The sequence below is a fragment of the Eurytemora carolleeae genome, unplaced genomic scaffold, assembly GCF_000591075.1.
Source record: "Eurytemora carolleeae unplaced genomic scaffold, Eaff_2.0 scaffold379, whole genome shotgun sequence".
Taxonomy (NCBI): Eukaryota; Metazoa; Arthropoda; class Copepoda; order Calanoida; family Temoridae; genus Eurytemora; species Eurytemora carolleeae.
In genome coordinates this window covers 128,945-139,345 of record NW_019396286.1, presented here as the reverse complement: position 1 = coordinate 139,345, position 10,401 = coordinate 128,945, and the positions used below count along the sequence as shown (strand labels likewise).

General features: G+C 31.5%; 1 protein-coding gene across 2 annotated transcripts in view; it reads left to right on the top strand.

Moving 5' to 3' along the window:
• Nucleotides 1-86: 86 nt before the first annotated feature.
• The window catches only part of LOC111700175 (zinc finger E-box-binding homeobox 1), a 47,391-nt gene continuing 37,076 nt past the window's right edge, over nt 87-10,401 (top strand). The window contains exon 1 of one of the 2 annotated variants that reach the window (XM_023471005.1): nt 87-342. In XM_023471005.1, the coding sequence (XP_023326773.1) occupies nt 237-342 (106 nt within the window). In that variant the 5' untranslated portion in view covers nt 87-236. The remainder of the gene's footprint in view (nt 343-10,401) is intronic. The other variant, XM_023471004.1, reaches the window with a different exon arrangement.

Sequence of the window (10,401 nt, the reverse complement as noted above, 5' to 3'; positions counted from 1 at the left end):
AACCTTTGTATCCAAGCGCTGCGTCGGAGACGGAGACGGGGGTATCCTAGGAGTATTATGGGTGATTGTAGATCTGGGTGGGGGGGAAGAGGGGGGCCGCCCCAACCACCGTCCCGGCTTACCTCTACCCGTACCAGTCATGTGAGCACCTCTTAACTAAACACACACACACACTCACCCAACCCCAGTATGCCCTGTAGCCCTGCGTGCAACCTAACCTTGTAACTGACGTGAATATGGACCCGCCCCGCCCTAACCCTACCCCGCCCCCCTCCTCAAACCCAGGCTGTCCAAAGATGTTGACAGGACGGAGAAAACAGGCCAAACCTCAGAGAACACCAGGTAAGATAAGGTTTATATCTTTCTCCGGATCCGTCCTCCGGCAATTAATCACAGAGTTGAGAATTGTCACCGAGATTCCATGATTGGGACTCAGGAAAAGATAAATCTAAATATCATTCAAACCAAATCTTTTTTTATTCTTATTTTAACACGTATTCCAAATGATATAAATATATCTCAACTTTTATTAATTTAAATAGTTTTTTCTATAAAAGAAATCTTTGGTGAAAGTTGTCAGAAACTTTTGACAGATACATATTCAAATACAATTCCCTCGAGAACATTTAGTAAGTTATGTTTATAAACTTTAATAAATCAAACAAAGATAAAAAGTTGGATTAAAACTTTTAAAAAGAAAGTTTGCTAATAAAAATCTTCTAAATAAACTGATGAAGAATGGCGGTTTGATTGTAAAGTGAGATAAAAATGTGGCCCCAGGGTTTGGGATGAAACAAAAGAATACTGGTTCAGGTATATCTTGGCATAAATACACCATCTATATATCTATCTATCTATCTATACCACTAATCCATTCAGTATTGGATTTACCCAAAAATAGTCAATAAATGACAATTGGCAGATGAAAAAATACATTATCTATATATATAGAATTATTGAATTTAGATTTCTTTCTTTTCCTTAATCATTCTCACATCTTTTTGATCTAGTTTTCTCTGAATTTTAAAAACAAACAACTTTCTGATCACCCAATCAAAAAAAAGAAAATATTTTGGAGCGAAAACAGCAGATTTTGCCAAACTTTCATTAAACATTAGAATAGAAAACCGTGCTCTCCTTACAGAAATATTTGAAATGGTGAGTTATTGAAGTATTGAAGGTAAAGCTGGTCCTGTTTCTCAGCTATTACATATATACAATATATCGTTTATATCAGGTTTCCAAAAGTTGAGTAAGCAAGTTCCAGTTCTCTAATATCATTAACTAGTCCTATAGGGTGTCCAAAAGTTGAGTAAGCAAGCTCCAGTTCTCTAATATTATTAACTAGTATAGGGTGTCCAAAAGTTGAGTAAGTAAGTTCCTGTTCTAAAATATCATTAACTAGTATAGGGTGTCCAAAAGTTGAGGAAGCAGGTTCCAGTTCTCTAATATCCTTAACTAGTATAGGGTGTCCAAAAAAATAACTGTTTTACATAACAACTTTCATAAATATGATAAAATGCAAAGCAACACAAATAACAATTCACTGCTAAACTTGGAGTCCAATCAATTACTAAACTGTAAGTGTCCCAGAAATACATTAAAGTGAGAGTATACGATAACCCTTAAATATCAGATTGACTGTCCCAGAACACCAATAAGAATTTAGCGTATATATCATCAAATGAATCCTTTTCTTAAGTCTTTTTTCAACTTTAAAACAATTTTGAAGAAAGAAAAGTGAAGAGTTGTAAATCCTATTTTGTAAATAGTTTATTTATACAATTTATCCTTCATAACATTTATCATTGGGGTTTTTAAAGTTAAATTATAAGATTTGTTTATCTAACTGGCTGCATTTAGAACTGCCAACATAATTAACCGAGTGTCTACATATCTGCCCGTCTACCTTTTTATCTGTCTACCTCGTTATAGTCTACCTGTTGATATATAGAGTTGCATCTACTATTTTAACTGCTTAGAGAGTCTATCTTCCTTACGATATTTTTCATTGTCTACCTAACTGTCAACTGACATGTGGACTTGTCTACCTGTAGACAATTATACTTCTTTTCCACCTATCTACCTTCATGCAGTATACAGATTAAATTGTCTACAATTCTAGCTTTATACTTGGACATCTAACTATCAGTGTATACCAGCCTACTTGTCTTGTCTCTACATGTCTACTTTTCTACAGTTCTACATATATAGTATCTATCTGTTTACGCACTTGTGTTCCTGTTTACCCGGCCATCTGATTTTAAACTTTCTATGTATATATTTATGTCTTTAACTATATGTAAATATGTCTAGTGTCTATGTGTATGTGAATGAATAATCCCTCTATAGAGTATATTCACCACCACAATGATACATTTAAATATTGGAGAATAGATACAGGATACATTATATACACTCAACTCAATATTATAATTTATACTTTAGATAAGATAAATATATATGTACGCATGGATTCTTCTCAAATCGAACCATTTTTTAATTAGTTGACATTCATTAGCTGTAATTGTAAAGTGTAAATACATAAAGTGAAAAATCTGTTGAATTATTGATTTATATCCAAGGACTGATATAAATATGGAAATGGATTTGAGAAGAGAGTATATATTAAAAAGTTTTATCTCATAAATATATGAATTAAAAGGCAGAATGATATAAGAAGGTACTAGGTAGTATATTTCTTAGATTTACGGAGATATATGTATAGATATAGATAAAATATATAGATAGATAGATAGATAGATATTTGGATGGTTCTCTTCTAGTTCAGAGGTTTCATTGTTCGTTTGTCTTACTACAATTCTATCTATTCATACCAAACTATCATACACATAGCTAACTACCTAACGAGTATACATGAACTCTTGAACCAACCTAACTTTTGTTGGAATCTGTAGATAGCTCCTGCTTAACCAACTGGTTTTCTTATCCACTGGGTTCATTCTAGTTCGTAGATATATATATTTATAGCTAGTTAGATAGCGCCTGATTAAAGTTGTCTAGCTAGTTTCTCTGTTCCTAGATTCAATAACTAAGAATAACTGTAATCTAAAAAGATTATTCATGAAACTATGTAGAAAGTGAGGAAAACTAAGACTTTTCTTTGAGCTGAAAAGAAAATCTATTGTTGTAGGGTGGGTTGAACCCATAGTAGCAGATAGGAATTAAGCTCTGAAAGGTCATAAAGTTCAGTAAAGCAGAGAGACAGCTTCTTTATTAAGAAATATGCAGATGTGAATAATATCTACTAAAAAATATATATGTAATTATAAATTATGTTTGCATAAAAGAAAAAAAACGTGATTAATAAATACTACAATAGGAAGCAGAGCAGTAGACGGTTAGACGAGTAGACTATAGACAATAGACGTGAAGACGTATGTAGAGAAAGATGGCAGGTCAGCATACAGATGATGACAACAATAAAATGTAGACAAGTAGGAATTTAGAGAAAAAAATATGCTAAAAGATAAAAGGCAGAGATAAAACGATAGTAGGTAGACAGGTAGAAAGAGACACTGAAAGGTAGAAAGCTAAAAGGTAGACATGGAGAAATATATAGAAAAATAGAAGGTGAACAGGTATCAAAATAAATGGGCAACACGTAGAAAGATATAAGGTAGATGGAAGGTAGACAATATATATATATATAGAGAAATATATAAGGAAGATATGTAGATAGCAACTTGACAGATAAATATATACCAACTTGACAGCAAGATAGCAGGTAAAGATCTTGACATCCTTCTTTGACATCTTACAGTTGAGAACTCGATAAATTAATTATTTTCCCATCTATATCCTGTTGTACTTAATCACTGGAGAAATTCGGTCCCACATTCCATTTAACGGTGTTCAACATTTTTATACTTTTTGCAGAAATCCCTCGGCGATTTCTTAGTAAATCATTTTATTTTCGTCAATTAATTTAATTTGCAGAAAAAGAAAAAGTCGCAAAGTTTATGATTTTTATTTTCTCCAAAATATGTTATGAGATCTGTAAAGTTGTTGCCAAAAGATCATAAGATAATCTTATTTTATATTAAAGTTGAAAGGAAGAAATACCTTTTTGATAAATGTTTTGTAATTACTTTAGATACACAAGAAACTTCATTTACAAGTACAAGATTTTTCTACTCTCGACACTTTCGTTCTTGTACTTGGATCCTTTTCGTTTTTAAAGTTTGATTGATTTAAATGGACAGTAAAAGAAAAATGAAACGGGGTATAGGATAAAACCTGAGAATCTCAGGTTTGAACGATACCTATAAGACATCTATCTGATGTTCCGTTCTCGAGAAATTGACATAATTATACCAAAACGGACATATGTCAGATTTTGTATAAAAGTTGTAGCAATAAACAGATCATATTCAACAATTACGCAACAATCTGAAAACGATTATGTCCCACAGGAGCCTGAGAATCTCAGGTTTACTCATATTATAATTTTTTATTTTGCATTTAGCATTTCTAATAGATATAATTGATAATATTATTACATATAGTCCGTAAGTCCGTATTACGTCATCAGAACTTCAGCCAATGCAAAATAAAAATTAAATAATTATAACAGGAGCAAACCTGAGATTTTCAGGTTGCTGTGAGATAAAGTCGTTTTCAGATTGGTTGCGTAATTGTGGAATATGATCTGTTTAATGCTACAACTTTTTTACAAAATCTGACATGTGTCCTTTTTGGTATAATTTTAACACAGTTTTATGTCAATTTCTCGAGACAGGAACATACGATAGATGTCTTATACGTATCATTCTAAACCTGAAATTCTCAGGTTTTATCCTATACCCCCTTTCATTTTTCCTTTACAGTCCCTTTAAACAGTAAAAATGTTTCATAAGACAAAACGAATTAGAAATTTTTAAAAGTATTAACAAATTAAGAAAAGGGTTTCAAATTATGAACAATTTGAAAAAAAAAATTTGTAAGAACTAATCTAATATCATTGTTTCTTGGTTATTTGAATATAATGCTTGCTAGTTGAGACAAACTGTATTAAAGTTGATCTTCTAGTCGTCGACAAACATTAAGTTTAAGATCTAATTTTTCACATTCACTATTTTTACCAGTATGTAACGATTTGTAACATTAGATTTTGAATTTAAAATGTAGTTTTGAATATAAATCTAAAGAATATATATAAAGCTATCGCAAATTTTGCAAGCGGCCTCGGTTAAGCCGGATCCAGGATTTAGTTGTAATGAATTTGCAAATTCATAGAAAACTTGCAGAATCCGAAACTTGCAAAAAAATCTAGATATGCAAACTTATTTTACAATGTTTTCCAATTAAATTATTTTAAATATGTGCAATGTGCATCTCATGTTCTTTGTATCAAAAATCATAAGATTAATTGTGAAGATGTTTTTAAGAAGTGGGTATATACTATATATAACAAACATAAGCAAGCATTTGACCCATTTACACCTTTGTGTCCGCTGATATAAATGGAAAAGTTTAAGCGTTTTTTAAAGATTGTTAAATCATAGACCAAAATGTGATTGAATTCAAATTGAAGAAACCGAATATTCAAACTAGAGCCACTACATAGATTTTAATTTGTTCGTTGGAAATTTTAGTCTTTTGAACTCATAGATTGAAGGAGTAAAAGGGGGTGAAATAGGTTGGATAGGAGTGGATACACACAAAGGGGGGGGGGGTTCTTTGACCCATTCGGTACAGGGCTTTGACATGCCCGAGAAGGTTAGAACAATGAGTGCTTTTATAGATTTTACTCTCCTTAGCTTCACATAGTATTCTTCACAGCAGATCTATAATATCTATACTTCCAGAGCTTCACATGGATATTTTTTACAATAGATATAATATCTATACTTCCAGAGCTTCTCATGGATATTTTTTACAATAGATATAATATCTATACTTCCAGAGCTTTTCATGGATATTCTGTACAGTAGATATAATATCTATACTTCCAGAGCTTCTCATGGATATTTTTTACAATAGATATAATATCTATACTTCCAGAGCTTTTCATGGATATTTATTACAGTAAATATAATATCTATACTTCCAGAGCTTCTCATGAATATTTTTTACAGCAGATCTGTGATATCTATACTTCCAGAGCTTCTCATGGATATTTTTTACAGTAGATATAATATCTGTACTTCCAGAGCTTCTCATGAATATTCTGTACAGCAGATCTATAATATCTGTACTTCCAGAGCTTCTCATGAATATTCTGTACAGCAGATCTGTGATATCTATACTTCCAGAGCTTCTCATGGATATTTTTTACAGTAGATATAATATCTGTACCTCCAGAGCTTCTCATGGATATTTTTTACATTAGATAATATCTATACTTCCAGAGCTTCTCATGGATATTTTTTACAGTAGATATAATATCTATACTTTCAGAGCTTCTCATAGATATTTTTACAGTAGATATAATATCTGTACTTCCAGAGCTTTTCATGGATATTTTTTACAGTAGATATAATATCTATACCTCCAGAGCTTTTCATCCATTATTTTTTAAAGCATATCCATACTTCCAGAGCTTCTCAAGGATATTTTTTACAGTGATACAATATCTATACTTCCAGAGCTTCTCATGGATATTTTTTACAGTAGATATAATATCTATACTTCCAGAGCTGCTCATGGATATTTTTTACAGTAGATTCAATATCTATACTTCCAGAGCTTCTCATGGATATTTTTTACAATAGATATAATATCTATACCTCCAGAGCTTTTCATGGATATTTTTTACAGCACGGTGCTTTGAATATCTATACCTCCAGAGCTTCTCAATGATATTTTTTACAGCACGGTGCTTTAAATATTTATACCTCCAGAGCTTCTCATTGTACTTTTCAGCACAGAACTTCTAATATCTTTATTGTTAGAATAAACGCAAGTAAAAAATGCTGCGTATTAACCTATTATGCTGAACTTTATTTTTCTTTTATAACAAAACTAAAGTGCATGGAGAACAATTTTCCCATTATAATTACTCTATTCTGTTGAAGAACTTTTGCACTTAATAAAGTTGCAGAAAAAGAAATAATCACATTTTTATTATATATATGGAAATACAAAAATATTATTATCATTGATGCGTGTTATGTTTAAAGAAATTTTAAAAAGTTATGTATTAGTATTAACTTTTAAATTCTTTAAACTTTAATCGCATTTCAGGTTTGTAATTGAATTCGGCAGTAACGTCATCAGAAGCGTTCAACAAAAATTCGACTGTACGTAATGATTTTATGCAAACTATTTGCCTTGAAATTATTGAGAATGGAAAGAGCATAAAGATAAAAGATAAATGGAATCAGAACGAATAAATATGATTCATAAAAAATGAGCAGTATTTATTGGAGTATTGAGAGCACCAACGCCCGCTCAGGTTTTATGAAAGACTGGGTAATGTTTCGGGGTTTATCAATGAATAAGTTGAAAAATGAGTTCTTGTCATAGTGCTGGGCTGGGAAAATTAGGCGTTGGAAGGAACCTAATATAATTTGTAACATATTCATAAACCCCCTTTGCATGGGTGCCTCCTCCTTTCAATAACGCCCCTCCCCCCCCCTCATCAATTCCCTTTCCTCTTTGTTAGATGCATTGAGTTAACACTGCCTTTGATATTCCCGGGCCCAAAAGGTTATATGGCATAAATATGTGAAGTACACCTGCAGTATGGAAACAGTACAACAAAATGGCCGTTTTACACTTTTTTCTAGTAAATTCCTCTCTAATATATATTCTATTCTCTTTGTTCTTTACTGTAGAGTGGGTTGTGTTAAAAGATGATAAGAGTAAGAAACTATAATAGTTTGGTCAAAATCCCAGCACACACTTTATTCCCCTTCCTCCATCTCAACTACCAATCTTCATCTCCATTCACCTAGTTATACATATATTGATCCTTCTATCTATCTATTTAAACATCGTAGTATCTTTTTTCTCAATTTTTTACACCGTCTGAATATCTATCTCGGTTGATACCTTGTTTTTTGAAATACAATAGTAATATTAATTGATCTCTAAAACTTAAGGAAAACAAAGTTTTTTTGATGGAGTCAAATCACAATCAACCTGCATGCATAATTTCAACTGATCACACAATCAGTGCTGTTTTGATCAAATATATATTGCAAATATCAAACTCCAGACAATATTTACCCTATTCGAATATATTTATATATTTATATATGCATAATGCATGTTCATAAATATTTACAATCTAATTAACATGATTCTACTCAAAAATAAGCTTAACTTTCTCCAATTAATGGTTCCTCTGTATTTTAAAGTTGTATTTTCTTAAATATATATATATATAAATATCCATCTCAACCCCCAACCTCTCAAGCTGGATTCCCCCCTTCCCCTTATTTTCCCCTCCCGACCGCGTCCTCCTTAAAAGTGTTGAAAACTTCCAGTATTAAGTTTTCCAATTCCTGCAGTAACACTGTCTTCTGCTTTGTAAATTCTTAATGTTGTGCATATTATTATATTTTAACTACTGATTTCTTTACTTTTTTCATTTTCAATTGTTTTGTGCTTCGTCGTAATTTTTTCATTCCTGCTGTTTTTGTTTTTGTTTTAATGTTCTTCTCATTTCTTTTTTATCAGAATTGTTGGTCTATAAATCTAGATTTTGATCTTTAATGTATATCACGTTGATGAAAAACTTTTGTTTGCAACATCTGGTCAAAATATGACCTAGACTTTTAACCTCCAACCTTTCTCTCTATAGCTCCTTTCACTCATCGCGTGGGCCTCACATCTCTCATCACAATAATTTAATCTTATAAACACATCTTGAACCTTTCTCTCGTACATGAAAAAATTTCCCCGCTTACAAATCTCAATATTTTTCTTTTCCTTCTTCTCATTTAAAGTCTTTCTGTTTTCTCTGGAATATGCTTGAATGCATGTGAAATAGAACCCCAAACATAGTTCTGCACTGGATCTCTCTTTTGTCGTCCTCATCGCACCTCAAACCTGTGTTATTTCTCTATCTGTCTCGTATTGAACCTTAACCCTTTTTTTCTTCTCTTTCGTTAAACCTTAATCATTAACTTTACTCTTTATTAGATTTTAACATTTATATCAAACTTAAAAAGGCTCTCTCTCTCTTCACCATGTCATACAACCTCAAACTTTACTTTCTCTTCTCCCTGTCACAAAACTATAACTCTTTCGTTGTTTTCTGTGTTAGAATTTTTGATTTAACGGAGTTACTTCACAGTTTTAAATATCATGACATTGAGTTGCAGAGATTTAAGATCAGAGTTTGTGGCAAGAGCTCAGTTCATTATTAATAAAACCTTTTCAATTTTAATCTCATGGGCACATTTTGTGTGGATTTCCAATTAAACCGGATTTATTTTTATTATGAATCTGATTGTTGTGTGCATCCATAATCTAAGAAGGAAAACACTAGACAGTATATCAATCAAAAACAAACTTTGATTATTCTTTCCCCGTTGAACACAGCCTACTCAGGCACCCTGAGTAAATGATGAGGGTTCTGTTTGATTCATCAATCCTTCTCCAGGTCCTCTGTTTACCAGACTCTATGTTGATTCAATTATGAGTGTACCTGGTCTCGACAATCCATATATATATATATACATAAACAAAATCAACTAATCAATTGGTTAGAATAATGTAACATCCCCAAATCTGTTTCGTTTTATTTTATTATTATAATTCATTGGTTTTAATTATAAGTTAAAAGTCAAAATTTTACATCTATAATGTTTTAAACTTCTTTTGAAAAAATGAAAACCTTAAAAATAGTTTTTTTATTACTTGAGTGTAAAATCTAAACTTGAGGAGCTAAGAGGTCATTTTGTATAAATATCTCATCCAAATTAGATTGATCGGTTAGCAAGGTTTAACCCTGTTTTAATTTTTTGGGAGAATTTATTTTGATATTTCTTTACCATAGAGAATAGAATATATATTAGAGGGGAATTTAGAGAATCTCTCGGTATGAATTTTTTCAGTCCCTTTCAGCCTGAAAGGGAGTTTAAAGTGTACAAATCATGTAAATGTTCACAAATTATGTGCAGTAGAGTACATTAATACAGTATGTTCCCTAGACTATTCATTTCAATTTCGAATTTTTTAAACTGTTAAATAAACTTTACAATGAATTAGGTGAATAAAAAACCTCATTTGATTTATAGTTATAACGGAAAATCATCGTTTGTAAAGTGGAAGGCATAGAGTCTGATGAAATGATCTTTGGTCAACTATGAAACCAGCCTATTTCATGATTTGGTTTTCTTTTAACATTAATTTTAGATTTTCTATGAAATGATATTCCAGGGCCCAAAAGGTTATATAGCATAAATATGTGAAGTACACCTGCAG